At 42.4% G+C, this 20,054-nt stretch overlaps 3 protein-coding genes across 3 annotated transcripts in view; 2 read left to right on the top strand and 1 right to left on the bottom strand.

Moving 5' to 3' along the window:
• siva1 (SIVA1, apoptosis-inducing factor) overlaps positions 1-6,662 on the top strand; it is an 83,982-nt gene extending 77,320 nt beyond the window's left edge. Inside the window, exons 2-5 of the mRNA XM_033988251.2 lie at positions 4,843-5,041; positions 5,340-5,519; positions 6,220-6,376; positions 6,461-6,662. Coding sequence (XP_033844142.2) covers positions 4,921-5,041; positions 5,340-5,519; positions 6,220-6,376; positions 6,461-6,509 — 507 coding nt within the window. The 5' untranslated portion in view covers positions 4,843-4,920 and the 3' untranslated portion in view covers positions 6,510-6,662. The remainder of the gene's footprint in view (positions 1-4,842; positions 5,042-5,339; positions 5,520-6,219; positions 6,377-6,460) is intronic.
• On the top strand, positions 66-4,823 carry adss1 (adenylosuccinate synthase 1). Its single transcript, XM_033988247.2, has 13 exons — positions 66-397; positions 1,090-1,192; positions 1,261-1,323; positions 1,404-1,454; positions 1,528-1,594; positions 1,668-1,775; positions 1,850-1,931; positions 2,009-2,135; positions 2,219-2,373; positions 3,266-3,390; positions 3,500-3,597; positions 3,680-3,829; positions 3,899-4,823. Exons 1-13 carry the CDS (start codon positions 209-211, stop codon positions 3,949-3,951), a joined length of 1,371 nt encoding a protein of 456 aa, XP_033844138.1. The 5' UTR covers positions 66-208; the 3' UTR covers positions 3,952-4,823.
• A 3,904-nt stretch (positions 6,663-10,566) lies between the features above and the next one.
• On the bottom strand, positions 10,567-16,390 carry zbtb42 (zinc finger and BTB domain containing 42). The gene is made up of 2 exons (XM_033988243.2): positions 16,237-16,390; positions 10,567-15,216 (listed from the first exon to the last, which is right to left on the bottom strand). The coding sequence occupies exon 2, from the start codon at positions 15,200-15,202 to the stop codon at positions 13,610-13,612; it is 1,593 nt and encodes a 530-aa protein (XP_033844134.1). The 5' UTR covers positions 15,203-15,216; positions 16,237-16,390; the 3' UTR covers positions 10,567-13,609.
• Positions 16,391-20,054: the final 3,664 nt, after the last annotated feature.

Genomic DNA, 20,054 nt, shown 5'->3' with positions numbered 1-20,054 from the left:
AAGTCTCTGGCAGGTTATTTAAATGAATAAACCGATAGACTAGAGTAAATGAGCTTGAGAGGGCATTCACAGCTCAGGGACATCTGGCCACAGACGCGCTGTGCCGTGCGCCTGGCTCTGACATCACAGCCACACTTACAGATATGGTAATACCAGACTCTGCTGCAGTCTAGTCTTGAGACGGACGTGGACTCAAGCCACCATCAACATGTCCCACAGCTGGTCGGCAAAAGAGCACAAAAACGCTAACGCACCCACCGCCGCAGGTTTGAAACGTACGCGCAGTGACGGGGGGAACAAAGTAACGGTTGTGCTCGGTGCGCAATGGGGGGACGAGGGCAAAGGAAAAGTGGTCGACCTTCTGGCCACGGAGGCAGATATTGTCTGCAGATGTCAGGTAATTCGTGTGTGTGTGTGTATGCTGTGATACTTACTCTACTGCCAGTATTAATATAAACATGTTGAGTATTAGTGTAGGCCCTCATCTAGTCTGTATGAAGGCAACAGGTGGTCACAACAACACAAGCTGGAGAAAATATCTTCATATACTGCAGGTAAAGTCAGTGTTAACAGGAAAATTGAGTCTTAAATGCTAGACTGCTTTGTTTATTCACTTGACTTGAGCAGAGATAGCCTATTGATATTTTAGTTAGTGGAAAAAGGAATGATATTGCTTATTAATCATGAAGTTGGTGCAGGGACATTTTGTTTACCACAACTTTTAAATAACACAGAGCAACTTATCATAAACCAGCCTCTTACAAAAACAAAGACATAATTGGATTTTTATCATAGAAAGGCTTTTGTACTCATGGGATAAATCAGCTGTTAGTGGCTGTGTTACACTTTCTCCACTAACAGGAGAGCACCCAGAGTTCTGAAGGGGCAAGAACCCCACCCACCAGGGCAAGAGCGAGGTCACATTCTCAGGGTGGCGTGTTATGTGAGAAGGCCAGGTCTTAGCCAGGGGGAACAGAGCGGAGGAGACACCAATGTCCCAGCCAAGTCTGTTAAAATAGGTGCAGAATAAACTCAGCGTACCACCATCTGAAAACATATCCATCTACTGAAAACTGTTTTGGTGTTTAGGGTGGCAACAATGCAGGACACACAGTGGTGGTGGATGGTAAAGAATATGACTTCCACTTGCTCCCCAGTGGAATCATCAACCCCAAAAGCATATCACTTATTGGTAAAGATTCTTGTGAAAAAATGTGTATGTATTGACCCACAAACATTAACTTGAATTATTCTCTACAGGTAATGGTGTTGTTATACATCTTCCCGGCCTTTTTGAGGAGTGTGAAAAAAATGAGAAAAAAGGTATGTGTAGAATTGAGTTTATAAAGCTCAAATCTATAACTGTTCCATTTTATAACAAATGTTCATCTGCGTGAAACTAGGACTGAGAGGCTGGGAGAAGAGGCTGATAGTCTCTGACAGAGCCCATATTGGTATGTGCACAATGTCTTTATCATCCTTTTTACTTCTAGAAATGTTACGTTTTTATTGCCCATGTTTGTGCAGTGTTCGACTTCCACCAGGTTGTTGATGGTCTACAGGAAACTGAGCGACAAGCACAAGAAGGAAAGAAGTAAGGGTTGTGTCACATATTATCCACAAAGAGTAGATCTTTGTATTTATAACTTATCGTATTATAACAACAGTATTGGAACAACCAAGAAGGGCATTGGACCTGCATACTCCAGCAAAGCATCTCGAACTGGATTGCGCGTTTGTGACCTTCTGGGTGACTTTAAGGACTTCTCTACCAAGTATGGATTTTGGCACACCGAAATATGTAACTCTCAGCTTTTTAAAATGTCATTCTTTCTTTAATTTAATTTAGGTTCAAGAATCTTGTCCATCAGTATCAAAACATGTACCCCTCCTTGGTGGTTGATGTGGAGGACCAACTAAAAAAGCTCAAGGTGATTATAGTAATTGCCATGTGACTGTGGCTGTGTTATTGGTTCCTACTACACTAATGTTTCTATTGCATTTGCAGGAATACGCTGAAAGATTGAGGCCAATGGTTAGAGATGGAGTCTATTACATGTATGAAGCACTTCATGGATCTCCCAAGAAAATTTTGGTTGAAGGGGCCAATGCCGCTCTCCTTGACATTGACTTTGGTTATAAACTCAACAACTATATTTGATATGATAAAATTATTAACTTGTTATCAGTTTTATTCATCAATATATTCTATCTTCAGGCACATATCCTTTTGTGACATCATCAAACTGCACTGTGGGCGGGGCCTGCACTGGCCTTGGCATCCCTCCTCTCAATATTGGTGATGTGTTTGGTGTTGCAAAGGCGTACACGACAAGAGTGGGAATTGGAGCCTTCCCAACGGAACAACTTAACGTAAGAGCTTCACATTTGTACGCTGCTCACTGTTCACCATACGCAGGAGTGGAAGATAACTAATGAAACTTGGATTATTATTACATTTATAATCATACAAGTTAGTGAGCACTGTACAAGTCCCAGTCATCTTCATTCAGGTTTTCTCACTGCTGTGTTTGCTTGTCCCAGCACCTAAAAGATACATTATGGCACTGCATTGCCTTCTCTGATTGGCCAGAGCTCAGACAATACATGGATTGTGGTTTAAAATAACTAATTTCATTTTTACACAATTTGATTGATTAAGTTTTGTACAAAAGATTTATATAAAACTGAGTAAGTATGCATACTTTTTGTTTTACTCATTTTGGCAGCAAGTCTTGTTATTTGTAGGCTAATTGAGCAGTGTTTTAACATTTTAGCCTGTACTGTGAATACTTTCACTTGAGTACAAATTTTCAGTTCTCTTTCCACCACTGATGTGTTCTCTCGTGTGACCAAGTGTTTAAAGTGAGGAGTGATGTGATGTTATGTAAGTGTCCGATGCTGAGCTTAAAGGTTGTTTCTGATCATGTTGCTGGACACACGGGCAGCAGAACAGACAGGCGCAGAGGGGAGGGCTTTTTTTCTGGTGAGTGCAGCTGTCAGATTTTGTGAGAGACTGTGCCTTTACTTCTTATGCCCGTCACATGTTCACGGAGTTAAATTTAGGGCCAGAGTCCTGCTTCAGGTTATATTTACTGTCCTGGCTTATGTTTCCTGTCCTAAAACTGACCAAATAAACAAAGGTCACTATATGCAACAATGCCCTTTGACCCCTGGGTTTCTGTATATTTGCTGTTTGAGGAAGTATTATATAATAGATGTGTGTTATACATTTCTCTGAGGGGTAGTTTCTCTTGTGTTGTAGGCAATAGGTGATCTTCTGCAGTCAAGGGGTCATGAAGTGGGCGTGACCACGGGACGGAAGCGTCGATGTGGCTGGTTGGACCTTGTTATTGTCAGATATGCTCACATGATAAATGGCTTCACTGCGTAAGTGTAGCCGACACAACAGAAAAAGTCCATCATACATTTATCAGAAGTTTGTCGTGAAAGTATACATATACTTGTAATTTATGTAGGTCTATATTTGTCTTCACAGCATTGCCATGACAAAACTTGACATTTTAGATGTGCTTGATGAAATCAAAGTGGGTGTTGCCTACAAACTAAATGGGAAAAGAATTCCCCACTTCCCTGGTATTTTAAATACAAATATTTCAGTAATCATATATGGTGTGTTTTAAAATATGTTAACAGGTTACTAATAACTCTTTTATAGCCAATATGGATGTGTTGCAAAAAGTGGAGGTTGAATATGAAACTTTCCCCGGATGGAAGACTGATACATCTGCAGCCAGAAAGTGGAGTGACCTCCCTGCAAAGGCACAGAACTACATCCGATTCATCGAGAATCATATTGGAGTACCAAGTACGTTTCTCATAACAATGTGTAAATCACTGGAGCCTTCAGTACTGTAACCTTTCCTTCTCTTTTCAGTCAAATGGGTTGGTGTTGGGAAGTCCAGAGAGTGCATGATCCAGATGTTCTAGAAGGGGAAGACTTCACCAAACACAGACAATAAAATCTGATGGGGAAACATTTCTCAAGTCCTCTTTGTGAATAGGCAAAACTTTCAGTTCTGCAAATCTATAGATCAGGGGTGCCCAAGGGTGCCCAAAGTTGTTTTCCTTATGACAGTTGGCACATAAAAATGTTCTTCTGCAAAGAAAGCAAAAGAAAATTAAATTCTGTCAACTAGACAAAAGATTTTAGAGTGCAGACATTTCGCTGCTCATTCAAGCCGCATCTTCAGTTCAGAATCTTTTGCTATGGATACTACCTGGACGACTAAGGGATTATACTGACTCCTGAAGAAAACAAATAACATTTTTTTTTTTTTTTAAAGAAGAAGAAGAAATGAGATTAAAATAGTAGACAGTATTGACTCCCTTCCCATCTCCTGAAAGTCTTTTTGATACAAAATTGAACTGATTCTTAAAATCTTAGAGCCTCCGTTGCATTAAATTGCCTCCGGGGGGCTGATTCTTTAATGAATATATTTAGGCTATGTGTCCAAATATTTGCTAAACTAATGTTTAAGCACATAAATAGATTTCTAATTGTTTAATTAGTTCACTTCAAGAAGAAAATTTACAAATAGCATAAGCCTATTTGAAATGCACAAAACCATTTATGTCCATAATGTGGACATTAGTGGCTAAATGTTATGTGTCTGTGCCATCTATTATTTGAGCAACCAACTAACGATCAGGTCAGACCTTTAGACAAAAGTGCAATTAAGTGAGAGTTACATTTTCCTCGGCTCTGAACGCAACCATTCCCCGCCTTAAAAGTCAGGTGGTCTTAGCATCAATCGCGGATTGGCTGGAGCTGTTCACGTGGTAATAAAACCATCTTCTGATTGGCTCATTGCTTTTGGTCTTGTATTTTTCCCGCACCAAAGCTGCATCAAACTAGTGCGCAGCTCCGCAATAGAAGCTTTGGATTGTGCGAACAAAATGCCGAAAAGAGCTTATCCATTTACCGAGAGCTTTTCTTCACAGTATAAAATTCACGTCGGGCAAAATGAGCTCTGTCAAAACGGAGTCTTTGGAAACAAATACAGACAGGAAATCTACGGTAAGCACACGTGTAGCTGCATTAGCCTGTGTTTAGCTTCTGTAGCTTGTGTTTAGCTTCTGTAGCCTTTAGCACTGAGAGTAGTGTAGCTGTGCTTTTGTTTGATCTTGTTGAGTAATTTAGCTCTCTTCTTGACAATAACTGTAGCTGAGTTATTTAAATAAGCATAATATGAATACTTCATTATTCATCGTTTTGTTTACTTATTTTGGCGCACTTTATTGCATTGGCTTATCAGCAGTCGCTTGGCCCCTGAACCCCTGCATGTTTGTTTACTTACTTTTGTTTTTACCTTCAGAGAAAACGAAGAACCTGCTTTTTAACGGGGCCAAGGCGGTGATGGGCAGAATATGGACTGGAGAAGATAAGTGCTCAATCTCTGTAGCCGATGAGAACACTGCCAGCAGCCAGTTCCTGCTGAAGGGACAGACTCTCATTGGACAAGACGGGAAGCTCACGAGGGGAACAAGGGCAAAAGGTGAGTGTGGCCCGGTTTTTGTTTTTGTTTTTTTCTAAACTTGCACCACAAGTTTTTGGATATTGAGGCATAGACAAATATGCAATGTGTTATACAGTAATTGTCATTTTTATTAGCAGTTTATGGGACAGGTGTGTTGCAGATTAATCTTTTTTTTAATTAATGTATGCATGGGATGTTTATAAATCATATGATCCGATACATTTAACTGGTCTTTGCAAATCACAATGACGTCTACAACATCACCTTTCATCTGAGACATTCATATAAACTAAAAGTCAAACTGGTAAACCAGTAAATGAGGGTTCACTTGTGGACCGTATTGGATCTATTTTATATTTTTTTATTTTGTGTTACAAGTTAAAAAGGTGTCTAACCATCTTTTTAAATATCATTTATTCACTTCTATCACTTGGTGGTGGAAGCCACACTTGCCCTGGGACTGGCTGGCAGAGATGGGACATGCTCTGTGCTGGCTTCATATGTTTCTTAGAATCTGCCATTGTTTTTTGTTTGTTGTTGTTGTTGTTGTTGTTTTGACAAACCTACTAATTTGGACACAACAAAACATTTGGACATGACACAGGGTTGGCAATTTAAATTCTAATCCACTAGATGGCACCAAAGTATCATTTAGTCTGATTATCTCCCAGTGTTGGATAGATCCGCATCTTGTTGACCTTTTGTGTTCTGCCTTTAGGTCCATCATCTAGTGGAGTGACAAACTGCTGTGTGTGTTTGAAGAGCCAGGGCACAGTGACGCCATGCTCCCAGTGTGACCGTGCAGTCTGCTCCTCCTGCACCAGGCAGTGCTCCTGTTGTAACGGCTCCTGCTGCTCTGTTTGCACAACTATAGAGTAAGTTTTTTTTTTTTATTGATTTGAGTTTTTTTCATACAAAGTTAAATTTAATAAAGTTCTGAAACTTTCTTCCATTTTCAGTTACAGTGGCCGATATGATGAAATCATATGCTGTGGCTGTTCGACGTGAAGGAAAACCAAAGGAAAAGACCATGATACTTGAACATATGTAGTGTCTAATAAGTTACAACTATGACTGCTTTTTATACTCACCACTCTTGTATGTAATGCAAATTCTATTGTGTATATATTTCCTGCACATTTTATCTGAAAAGTCAAATAAATTCAAATTTATGTCTTTAAAATATTCCCATTAATTAATTTTGTTTTCTCTATATCATCCAACCAAATGTGCCCAAAGAAGGGGGCTAATCTGGCCTGCAAGGGGTACTGAAACAGTTTTAATTTTTGCTTTAAAGGGGGGAACCTATACTAGTGGTTTTCAGGAGGATAGACTGTGTTTGTTTTTTTTTCCAAGACTATTATTAATATATATTTATGTATATATATTATATTTGGGTCCAAGAAAGATATTCACGTTTTTATTTTGGCCCATTGAGGAAAATTTAAAATCACTTAGGACACTACTTTACACTACACCCAATTGTCCAAGCTTTTCTTGAATCTGAAAGCTCTCTTAACAAAATGTAGTCTGCAGTCTACTGTCTGAAGATTGACACCGATTTATACAATGTAAAGACTTGTGTCAATGTTAAGACTACGGTCAACCTATGAATGTATTTTTGCATGTCTTCACAATGTCAGCAGAGGGCAGCACGCACCAGAGCGCACTCCAAGTAGACTTAACTAGTAACCTACGTAATTGATCAGATTTTGTGGATGGAATGAACCTTGTTTAAACTACATGTAGAAATTGCTCTTTAGCGCTTTAGGACAGTTTTAACCGTTTATTTACAGTAGTTTATGTAAGAGGAATGTTGTCTTTGCCGCACAGTTAAATTCCAATCTTTTTTAACCTTGAGATGCAGCTATTGAATTTATTAAAGCGGCCCCCAGAGGTTTTACACGCCTGGACCTGAGCAGCAGACACTTGGGCCCCTGCACCCTGCTGCTCTGGGTAACCTTGAGGCAGTCATCATTTTCTGTTGACTGGCTCATCACTACAGGCTCAGGTATTGTATGTAATGAAAGTAATTGTTTTTGGCTCTGGGTACAGTGAACATCACTGCTCTCATATAGTGATATTGATACAATTATATTATAAACCTGCGTTAGAAATGTACCGAAACAAGCTACTTTGGTGCAGAGATGCTGGCTCTGATAGCAGCTTAAAATGACGTAGACTTATTGCATCCATTGGACTTAAACTTTTGTAGCTTGTAGCTTCAGTATTATGCCTGTCATCAAGTAGTCAAGGTTTTTACACTTTTTTCAAGTTTTCAATATTTTCTTTTCTGAAGATTGGTATGAGCTTACTGTTTTGCATAACACCACATTATATCAATGTATTATCACATCTAGGCCTATTGGATGATCACAAGCCAGTGTAATCTTTGTGCCTGCCCCAAACAGAACATAAACACTACCCCAGGTTTTACTTTTTATAATGAAAAGAGAAAAAAGTCATGAGTTTCCAACCAGAAGAAAAGACATTCCTAATAATTTTGGCAAAAGCAACATACATTTTTGACAGGGTCAGATTGACCTGGCCTCACCTTGTATTTAACAATACTAAGATAATCTAAGGATCTACACCAGATTTCATCCACTTGCTATATCCACAATTCCTACTCACATTTTCATAATGCTTTCATCCCAGAAAAAGTTAATACATTATCAAGTTTAAAGGCCAGGGTAGCTCTTCACAGCTTCCTCCTCTGCTCACTTAACTGTGTAAAGATGTGTTTATCTGTGTATCTTCATAACAGGAGGCTGCAGCTGTTGTTGTTTTCAGCACATCTCCATTCGAGACACCCAGAGGAGAGACAGAGGGGTCACACTACGCCCTCTTCCACCGAGAGCTCCTCTCCTCCTGTAACATGTATATGCCTGGGTGTGTGTGAGAGAGAGAGAGAAGAAAAGAGAAGCAAAAGAAAAGAGGGGGCCACACCATCACCCACTGAGCCCCAGACAGCACCAACTGCAGTGGGCCAGCGGGGGCACGTGGCTTTGTCTTTGGCTCATTCTTTTGGGGACCAGCTGTGGTCTGAGTGCGCCGTGCGAGAGTCGGGCCCAATGATGCTGCTGCTATAAATATGCGTCAACGAGTGTGAGTAAGTGACAGCTGTACAGTGGACCAAGGACACACTGTCTTGGCACTGTCAGGGCGAGCCACTCCAAAAAAGGCAAGCCCTGTGTGTGTGTGTGGGGGGTGTGTGTGTGTGTGTGTGTGTGCGTGTGTGGGGGTGTGTGTGGGGGTGTGTGTGTGTGTGTGTGTGTTTGTGGGTGTGGGTGGGTGATTAGAGAGAGAGGCAAGACCACTAGTTGATATGTGCCCATGCAACAATCAATATAGAAGGCCTGTAATGCATAATAAAGTCTATTTAATTAAACTAGTCAGACTTTTGAAGTAAAATGTATAAAGGGAAGGAAATATTTTACTTTTTTTTTTTTTTTACATTTTTTTGCCATTTTAAATTTGATTGTCACAAGTTACACACCTCGAACAAGTTAGAAGAATAACAAAAAAATATTCAGCGATTGTCACTAAAACAGCTGGAATTAACAATGGAGTATTTCCTATCACTAAACTGTTATTGTTATGCTTTCATTTGGATTTTATGTCGGGCCAGCTTTTTTGATATGGATTGCATGTGTGGATGTCAATAGCTTCACCTAACAGTCTTTCCTGAAAGTCAAAGGGAGTAAGTGGATGTTAAGTGTATGCACGGTTGTTCATATGAAGAGGGCCAAAACAACCTGTGCATGTGTGTTGTCTGTACACAAGTGTGCGCATGTGTTTCCTCTGCCCTTTTCAAGTGTGACCACCTGTCTTTTGTTAAGAAATAAATAAATAAACACCGGCCACACACCAGCTGTCCCTGGCAGTCCACTCCACCCCACCCAAACCACCCCCCTCGGAGGTCAAGGGCTCCCACCGCTGGCCTTGTTCTTAAGGTGCTTGGACATTCTCAACTTTTCCTGTCCTTACCTCTCAACTTCTTTACAAGTACCTCCAAGTCTGCAAGCCAAATGCGAGCAGCTCAGAGTGGAATGTTTTATTACACCATCGGGTTACACACTGCACACATCTCTACTCGTCACCCTGCAGCTAAGCCCTATCACATGGCCTTGCTTTTTTCCCATGTAAGAAATGCGCTAGGATCCCATTGGGGGCAGATGTGAAATGTTGCTGCTATTGTGCTGTAACTGCTGTTGCCTATGTGGATGGGCCCTTATTACGCTGAATGATCTTGGGAGGACATTGTTTGCTTTCTGTTGCAGCAGCCTGACCGACCAGCGCCGCCGTGTCGTCTGTTTGTGCATAAAAGTACGTGCCGGGGAGCTGGGGGCCAGACAATAGCCTGGCTTGAGCTACTACCCACGCACACAATAGAGAGAGGCAGGGATGAGGCTGAGGTTCTGGGGGCCATGATTTTTGAAGGGGGTTAGACATTTGGGGGGTAGGGGTAGTTAGGGATGTGTGGCCCTCTTCTCTATATGGTTTTCCCAGAAGTAGGGGTGAGCTGGGGTACTGGAGGGGGGAGGGTGGTGGGAACCCGAGAACATCCCTATTGGGCTCACGTCGCAGAGCAGCTGGATTGCTTTCATGGTGCAAGCGGGGAAATAATTAAAACTTCTCTCTATTGTAAATGTCCAGTGAATTGGCATTAACACCCCCACAATTAGACACACATATTTGGGGGGATTGTTTACCAGTAAACAATAGTGAATGAAGGAAATACAAACATTTGATGGGAGTTAGATAAAATAAGATAGGGTTAGAGTTTATCTCTTTGTTGAGCATTGGCAACAGGCTCTGGACAATGGGGGCCCATCCCTAGAATTGCTCCGTCCTTGAGTTAATGTTTTCAGTGGGACAGGGCCTGTAAAACCAGAAGTATTATCACATTGTGTTGTCTGTGTACACAGAGCAATGCTGCCCACACATGCCGTCTGGATCTCTGGAGTTGCTATGTCCAAGAAGATTTCTACTTCGGCGTAACTTTTGCCATTATGAGAAAATTATATGCATTGTTGAATAAATAACACAGACAATATACATAGGTTGTTCCATTTAATTCTATGCATTTTAATGACTAATCAAGATTGTCACATATCCACAGCACACGCACAAGCACACTCCAAAGAAAAGCACATACAGTTAAAAGTAAAATGCCTCTAAGCAATGTCAAATCTGCATAAAGATTGTCCTCTAAATCTCTACAGCACTAACACTGAAGCAATTGATTACTATAAAATAGACTTTTCTTATTTAAAAAATTATATTAAATTCTAATGGCACTTCTACAAATTCTATTAAAAGATTTTTGTTGGACATTTCAAAGTTATTATTTTTTCACCTCCAACCAAATTACTCAGTCAAATGTTGCACAAGAAGCAATGACGCAATAAATATTTCATGATTATACACAATTTCACAGTTGTAACCTGCAGAGGACATTATTCCAGTATAAAGTGTAAAGATTGATACAGCATGGACCAGGCCCTCCGATTACAATCTCGAAGTTCACATTCAACAAAAACATTAGCTGAGGAACTGAGCGCTCCCAGTGGTATAGACTTGAAAACAAATATAAACAATTAAAATGCTTGTTAAACAAAAAAACTAAACAAAACAATGGTCAAATCATTGTGTAATCTCTCCAAAAGCAGCAAAACATCAAACTCTACATATGTCCGGATTCACATATTGATATGATAGAATTGTTTTAACTTCATGGATCACTTTTAGTTGCAGTCATTGAAAGGGAAATAGAAGGGCTTCTCCAGATGCAACACCTGCTTATGTTTCTACAGCAAGGCACGTGTGGTGACCATCCTAGAGGTATAAATAAGAACGGACCACTTATCAAACAGTTACACATTAGTTCACTACCTCTTTACAAATGTACACAAAACTTTCACCACTATAAAAAACTACATTCTTATTTGTTGTGATTTAAATAGAACAATGATTGACTAAAATTATTTGAGCTTAAAAGGCATACCACCAGTGTCATGAAAATTACCAAAACAAGAAAGATTGAAAACTCTCCATCTAGATGAATGTGCAAGGTAATGTATGTCACTTCTAAAGAAACAATACGACTTTATCTCCGTCATGCTTGAATAATAGAAGAGGGGTGGGGGTTGTTCTTTGATGCTTTCGAACAATACACCTGTTTACAGTCGCCTTGGTCTCCCTTTACTTAAATACATTTCTCACATTCCAATGGCTCCATTCAATACAGAAAAGTGCAAAGAGAGAGGGAGAGCATTTTTTTCTGTCTTTTTTTTTTTTTTTTTTTACCCCTACAGCTACTGCAGAAGTGATACACAATGATCCCTTGAGATTTACCTGGGACTTTGTGGGGGGGGGGGGGGCAACAATGGCCCGTATTGTCCCAGTTCTATAGGTATCCAGTGGCGATCGGTGTGGCTGTGCTTGTGAACAACTGTTTCCTGTGACAGAACAGTGCTCATTCTTTTGATTTGTAGTGACGGCGACTACGTTCAAATTTTAGAAATAGAAATCAGCCGGGAAGACACATTAAGAAAACTGCAGTGTCCGAAGAAGACACCGTACATGTTATGGTAACATGGAAAACAAACAGCTCCATAAATAAAGAATATATATTTACATTAAATATACAAATAGTACGAAATAGCAGCCTAGGCAATAGTGTTGAAACTATATGCATGCTAAAAAAAAACAAGTGCTTCGCTATGTCCTGTGTGAAAAAGCTCCCACTCTCTCAAGGGTTTTCTACACAGCATATTAAAATACAGTAACTGGATTTGCACAGAGAAAATAGACAGCCCCAATACCAGTTAATGAGTACCAAGTTAGCGGTCAAGACGCAATGTCTTTCAAAGAAATAAGAACTAGACTAAGAGTAAACCCTGAACCAAGTCAAACTAATAAATAAATTCTGATCAAGTCTTCTCAGGAAGATTAGACACATTTCAAACACTTAGCGCTACACACCAGGAAGAATCCACACAGCATCTGAAAATCACGTAGCACAAAATTATCTCAAGGGCAGCATCAGCAAAGATGCACACTTTATCAGTAGCCACTTAACACATTCAGCTAGAATTTACTTAAGGGTTAATTCAAAAGAAATACAATTAGATTTCAAATATTCTATGGCACTTGGAGCATAGCTTTGATTTCATGAGACAGTTTTAGTCTCTTGGGCTTGTTCTAAATGAAACTGGTGCCACACCAGGACAAGGCCACTTAACATGGAATAATTTAATACAATTCTGACTTTTTCATACATTCTTAAAATTCTCAAAGACACTTCAAGGTCAATTGGCACTCCAGGGAAGATGATTAACCCCTCCTGGTTCATATTAAATTTGATAAGCAGTCATTGAAGTAAGTACTCTAGGTGGATGTGTAGGCACCAGTATTAGCAAGACATTATCCTTCTTATAATGAAATAGCTTTTGATGAGTTGAAAACCATTTTAGCAAAATGTAGTGTGGCCAGAGCAACTAAAAATCTTTAAAACGGAGGGGAAATAATTTCTCTAAATATGCACCTTACTTTGTAAGTTCCCATAATTCAAAGAGCAAAATCCTTCAGTTTTTTTCCAGTGGTCAGACTTCATAAGTTTTGCTGCCAAGCGGTTTGAATTTTCTCAGAACAGATTGAAAAATAAATAAATAAAAATAATATTATTAATAAAATAATGCAGGAGTCAAAAATTATATCGCTACTTGTGGACGGTAAAATCTCCCATAAACATGAAGTCTTACTCTGACGATTGCATTAACCTACAGTGTTATTGTCACATCCATCTATTAAAATAAGGATGACTTCCTTTTTACAAATAAACTCTTCAGATAAGCTCAACAAGACAAACAAGTGCATCATCTGATTTGTTCAACATGAATCCAGCTCTGCATTTCACAGCACCTATGTTGATCATAACAGTCTATGCGCCCTCTGACCACGAGTGCCACCATGACACAGTTCAGCAGGTTAGGGTTGCTACATCTTTAAAATGATCCAGTAAACTGTCAGTATGCTGTTGTAGTTGTTCAGTAGTATTGACTGTATGAAGAGGCTTTTGTCATGGCACTAGAGAGAGGCATTTATCCAATGGCAAGAGTTTTAACAAGGCCACAATGAAACTTCCTGATGTGGCGGTACAAGTCTCCGGACTGTGTGAAGCGACGCTCGCACCATTTGCAGGCGTGGGGCTTCTCGCGCGTGTGTACCACCGCGTGCCGACTTAAGTTATGGGAGTACTGGAAGCTCTTCCCACACTGGCCGCAGGTGTAGGGCTTCTCGCCAGAGTGGGTGCGCTCATGCCGCTTGAGCGTGTACATGCAGGAGAAGGTCTTGTTACACTGCATGCAGGTGGGGACAGAGCCGTCAGGGGAGAGCTTGGAGCGAGGCCCGTCCTTCTCGCGGAAGTGAGAGCTGAGGTGCAGTTGCAGCACATGGGGGCTGGGGAACACTTTGCTGCACAGGGGACACACACACACCTGTTGGCCGGGGGGCAGAAGCACCCCACTGGAAGTAGAGATGTCAGAAGAGGCCAGGTCATCCTCCTCTTCCTCCTCACTGTCCCCCAGCAGTCGGCCCCTCCTCTCCTCCAGCTCGCAGCCCGGGGCCCCTCTCCCCCTGCACGCCTCCCCCTCGTCATCCATCAGGTCCTCCTCCTGGGAGAGCAGGACGGCCGTGGAGCCGTTGTTGCCTGGGAAGAGGGCAGCGAACCCTGTCACCACCGAGCTCCTGGCACTATTCCCAAAGCGCTGGCTCTCAGGGCTCATGGGCTCACTGTCCTCCTGCTCTGACAGCAAGTCGTGTTCGTCTTTAACAAGTGGCTCAGTGCCCTGCTGCTGGCTGTCGAGGGCCAGCTGTCCCGAGACGTAGGAGGGGTGTAAGGGATCTTTGCTAGACAGAGGCTTGAGAGACAAATCCAGTGCACAGTCCATGTCATTTGAAGCCCGGGACCTCTGGGACAACGATACGGTGGAACTACTGACATCAGCTTTTGTTTTTCCAGCTGTTGGGTGGCAGGGCTCGGCCTCTGCTGACACATAATTGACACCTACAAGATCCGGGGACCTGCCAGAGTGACCATTTGCCTTCTGTTTGCCCTGTGTAGACCTGTCACAGTCAGTGACAGGCAGCTTGACTTCGCCGTTGTCCATGTCAAAGTCTTGTGCTACGGGTGCCCTCAGAGCCCCCTGAGACAGAGCATGTATCTGTCGCTGCACGAGCTGCTTACTGTGCAGCTCACTGTCTGAGGAGTTCTCTCTGTCCAGACAGCTCAGACCCAGGCCCTCGCCCATTTTCTCCTCCAGGCACAACAGCTCCTTATCTTTGAGCTTGCCTTTACACACTTTAACAATGTCGTACATGTGGAGGTAACTCGCCGCTGCTAGCACATCCTCCACAGGCAGAGTGCTGAACTCCAACTTTCCCTCATACATAAATTCAAGGAGCAGACTGAAAGCTGGAGCTGTCACAATGTCACTGTTGAGATGCACAACGTCCCTTTTGTCTAGCTCGTCCCTGTAGAAGAGATGGAAGTACATGCTGCAGGAGGCCAGCACTGCCCTGTGTGCTTTGAATCGAGCCTCTCCAACAAGAACAGTGCAGTCACAGAGGAAACCTTGGTGACGCTGCTGACTCAGACATTGCAGCAACTGGCGGCTATGGTCCGGGAACTCCATTCTTCCTTCATAACCTGAGGAAAACAGGAAAAACAGGATACTGAATAAAGTCAATGAAGCCATGTAAAGGGCAATTCACTGTACACATGTGGGAGGCAAACACCTCCATCTTTAGAAATCCCCTAACTTTTAAGATTGGGTTATTAAAAGTACGAAAAGACAACAAATCAACAGTAACGGCTGATTTGGTAAGTGTACTCTGAATATTTTAAATAAAGTAGCGTTTCCAGAGGTTTCAGAAGACACAGCGCTGCGCTCACCCATGTATTACAGCCTACTGACCCATGTATTACAGCGTAAGCGGATCCACTCTCCCCGAGGTCTCCCAACAAGAGTAGCGTTTGTTCGGTGTCCGTACTTTTTTCTGAGTGAGGAGAAACGAGAGACGCGCACGGGCACGTTTCTTTGCGCACACATTCACTGCCCTGATGTTTACAGAACAAGCACCGAGCGACACTGGAAGCGCCAGGACTGGTCCATCGGGAAGGAAAACACGGAAAGCTAACGTGTAAAAAATAAGAGCTGTGCAGAGTGAGTAAACTGGCGCTCTGTTTGCTAATTACACTGCAAGCTGTGGAGTCAGCTGCTCTGACATCACCGCAATGGAAACGCTACCTCCAGCTGTGCTCCCCTTTATGCCATATGTTAACTCGGGGCTATAAGCGCTCAAAAACACACAGAAATCAATAGACAGAGGTTTGAAGCAACATTTCACCACGTTTTAAACTTTTCAGAAGACTCTTATCACTGAAAAGAGCGTAAACGCCTATTGTGTTAAAAACGGATATAAGGAAATTGGATAAAGTTGCCAAATTCGCACATTAACTCCAGTTGCGCTTTTGTGGGTGTGTTTGGATTTCAAAAGTGCCCTACATACAGATCGCAGTAAAAGCGAGCCATGTCTGTGCTGGGAAACGCTGTGCTCGGAGCCTTTTAAACAGCGGAGGAACTCATTGAACGAAGCGGCGAAACAAGGGACAGACTTTAACTTTACGCACATATAAATACAACGAGAAAAGCAGAAAAGCACTTACATTTGTTCCCTCTAAACTTTGTCGAATTGTCTTTTTAAGCCCGCTGTTCTTTCATGATGGGTGGCCAGATGTTTCGCTTCTCCTGCTCTTGTCTTGAGCTTCGGTTCCGACCCTGGCAAGGCAGGCTGCACTCAGCGCTGCTGTGTGTCAAGCAGGTTCATAATGGCACAAGTCTCGCGATATGCGCCCTCCTCCTCCTCCTCCTCCTCTTCCTCCTCCTCTCCACCTCTTCTTCATTGCCAGTGGCCACAGTAACTTTGCACTACTCTGAGGATTCACACAGCGGCAGCAAGTAGCAACTGAGTGCCCTGCCAATTAGTTTATTAAAACACCTTCAAAGACCCGGTACTCTTTTAACTTTACAGTGTAGTAATAGCATGGTAATAGCACTGTGGTTATGCTCATTACAGCCTATTAGCACATATTAGCACATGGACACAAGGCAGCTGAAATTGGCTGACTGCAACTTAAAACAAGAAGAATTACACAGAAACATGTTTAGTTTTTTTTTTGTTTTTTTTTTATTTTATTTTTTTTAGATAATATGGATACAGCAATGTTCCAAAATATATTAATTCTAGCTTTCATTCTATTCCTATGCTATTAAGAAAACTACAACTGAAGATCTTGTTTAAAATGAAGTTGCAATTAAAAAAATAGAAGATGTTTTTTTTTTGTTTTTTTGTTTTTTAAGGTAGCTTAAAATGTCTTTTATGACTGTCTACAGTGGCCTGCATTGTGGATTTGTTGGTTGGTGTTGGCATATAGTTGAGAGGCAGGGGCTGGAGGTTGCAGCTGCTCCCCTCTCTGCACCCCCATGCCCCTCCCAACTGCCTGGGTCACCTTTGCCCTGTGTTCCAGCTGTCGTGTGTTTTGAAAAGGCCATTTGCAGCTCCTTACAGCCCCATGACACAGAGGGGAATGAGCAGTGTGACAGGAGACGCCAACCACTGGTCCAAGGGGCCACTGGCTGAAATTCTTATCCACTGACTCCCATGTCACTTATAGATTGGCAATCACCAGTGAGGTTTTCTGCTCTATTTTTATGATATGGTTGTTTTTGATGGTGAAGTATATGCTGGTAGCACATGCGAGACATATTCTTGTTGGCCCACTGGTATATGATCAACGCTGAACTGGACGAGAATAGGAGCAGTGCTGTGTGTTCCTGTGCTGGCAGTGGTGTAGGCGCCGTGCAGTAGCGGAGGGGTTTGTGTTCACAGGGCAAGACAAAGCAGTGGTTGTGCCTGGGGACCGTGGCCTCAGAGGCTCAGTGCTGTGAAGGTTCTCACACAGAGAAAAGATAGAGGGAGAGAGAGAAAGAGAAAAAAACACTTCCTGAAGCTTCATTCTTCCTCTCTGCAATCATCAATGGCATTCTCCCTCTGACCCACTCCTCTCACCGACAAACAAAAGGACTCGCATTCCAGTGAAGCCTGACCGGCCAACCAACCAGCCAACCAGCCAGTGCTCGGCCTCAGCACATCACTCTTCTGCTGGGCCAGTCTGTGCTGCTCAGGCCAATGTCCCTCAGACACCTGATGCATGAGTACATTATTATAATGCAGATGCCATTACTGGGTACATGGCCAGTAAAAGTCAGATCATTAGAATAAGATAACTCAATAATTAGAGCAGATTTTTTTTAAAATTGTGTTTACATGGACAAAAGAAATCTGATCTTCACACGTCATCATCAGATTATTCACACCAGAAGTAACTGTTGACATTCCAATAATCTGATAACTCCAGAAAACAGATAATGATCAATAAGATCATGAAGTGTGAATGTAAACACAGTCAGTGATTCAAATGTGTTAAATTCAAATAAAGTCAGTTAATATAGGCTACATTTGTGTCTTTCTAAGGGTTTATGTGTGGTAAATAGAAGCAGACCTAGACTCTGGGAAAAGATGTGACAGTACAACATTGCACTGCAGTTGCTTGGAGAGTTGATGAAAGCCCCCACTTCCTTAATCAATTAATCTGTATATGTTCTGGGATATAGGGGATAAGATGTGGAATTAAGCCATTTATTGAAATGCAGTGTTTTTATATTCCATCCATCCATTTTCTTATCCGGGGCCGGGTCGCGGGGGCAGCAGTCTAAGCAGGGACTCCCAGACTTCCCTCACCCCGGACACGTCCTCCAGCTCCTCCGGTGGGACCCCAAGGCGTTCCCAGGCCAACCGAGAGACATAGTCCCTCCAGCGTGTCCTAGGTCTTCCCCGGGGCCTCCTCCCAGTGGGACATGCCCAGAACACCTCCCTAGGGAGGCGTCCAGGAGGCATTCTGAGCAGATGCCCGAGCCACCTCAACTGGTTCCTCTCGACGTGTAGGAGCAGCGGCTCTACTCCGAGATCCTACCGTGTGACCGAGCTCCTCACCCTATCCCTAAGGGTGCGCCCGGCCACTCTGCGGAGGAAGCCCATTTCAGCCGCTTGTATCCGCGACCTTGTCCTTTCGGTCATTACCCAGAGCTCATGACCATAGGTGAGGGTAGGATCGTAGATTGACCGGTAAATCGAGAGCTTTGCCTTTGGGCTCAGCTCCTTCTTCACCACAACGGACCGATACAGCGACCGCATCACTGCAGACGCTGCACCAATCCGCCTGTCAATCTCACGCTCCATCCTTCCCTCACTCATGAACAAGACCCCAAGATACTTGAACTCCTCCACTTGAGGCAGAGACTCACCACCCACCCGGAGAGGGCAAACCACCTTTTTCCGGTCGAGAACCATGGCCTCGGATTTGGAGGAGCTGATTCTCATCCCAGCCGCTTCACACTCGTCTGCAAACCGCCCCAGTGCCTGCTGCAGGTCCTGGCTCAGAGAAGCCATCAGGACAACATCATCCGCAAACAGCAGAGATGAAATCCTGTGGTTCCCAAACCAGACCCCCTCCGGCCCCTGGCTGCGCCTAGAAATTCTGTCCATAAATATAATGAACAGAACCGGTGACAAAGGGCAGCCCTGGCGGAGTCCAACATGCACTTGTTTTTATATATTCATGTAATATAAATCCTGGTTTTAGTTTAGTCCTGTTATAGTTCAACTCTTTCAGAACTTGCAACTACTGCTTATATGTATATTTATTTATTTTGTAACACCAACCTTTTTAGGGACTACTGGTTTTGTCTGGGTCATAGACTGTGTGTGTGTGTGTGTATATATCAGTCTATGGTCCTCTAGGTTAATGTGTTAATGCCCTGTACTATACAAATAAAATAGTACACCATAGTATTTATATTGAAAATATAGCTGGTACTCCATCTCACTGTAAGCTAGCATCATGTATGTTTACTGTAATATGGAAAGGCTACGGTTCATTTGTTACTGAGGGTGCCTGACTCTTTCTAACAAGCTTCCTGGCCTGTCCATACCTGCCCCACAACTGGTTTAACTCCTGCCTCTCCAGCTTTTGTACTCATGAATGTTGATCAATGGAAGAATGCTCAAATTAACACTGATATATGAGTAATGATCCCCAAAGGAGCTCATGTTTCCATTCATTAGAACATTTATTACCTTACATAGCATGAGAAAGTTTCCACCTGCATCTTTTAATGCCACATGGGAATTTACAAATGCACCCAGGAATTAATTATGAAAAAAAAAAAAGTTTGCCTCTTTCTGATCCTGAACCTTACCCTTAGCTAATGTGCCTTTAAATGCCAACAGTATTAAACGTACATCCATATAATGAAGAAAGCCAGCATCAGCACACCTTGGCAATGTTTTACAATTAGATGTCTCTGTAAAATATACCTTCATAAATCAGCTTACCGCTGTGTGCTGACAAATGAGAAATGGACA

Source organism: Periophthalmus magnuspinnatus, chromosome 22, assembly GCF_009829125.3.
Source record: "Periophthalmus magnuspinnatus isolate fPerMag1 chromosome 22, fPerMag1.2.pri, whole genome shotgun sequence".
NCBI classification, from domain to species: Eukaryota; Metazoa; Chordata; class Actinopteri; order Gobiiformes; family Gobiidae; genus Periophthalmus; species Periophthalmus magnuspinnatus.
Note: the sequence above shows the minus strand (reverse complement) of the source record. Positions and strands in the feature narration are given on the sequence as shown.

Excerpts from the sequence above, each read along its gene's own strand:
- adss1 (XM_033988247.2), top strand. The coding sequence starts at position 209 with ATGTCCCACAGCTGGTCGGCAAAAGAGCACAAAAACGCTAACGCACCC. Across the intron at positions 2,136-2,218 it reads TCTCCTTGACATTGACTTTG|GCACATATCCTTTTGTGACA; the intron begins GTTATAAACTCA and ends TTCTATCTTCAG. Across the intron at positions 3,830-3,898 it reads GAATCATATTGGAGTACCAA|TCAAATGGGTTGGTGTTGGG; the intron begins GTACGTTTCTCA and ends TTCTCTTTTCAG.
- zbtb42 (XM_033988243.2), bottom strand. The coding sequence starts at position 15,202 with ATGGAGTTCCCGGACCATAGCCGCCAGTTGCTGCAATGTCTGAGTCAG.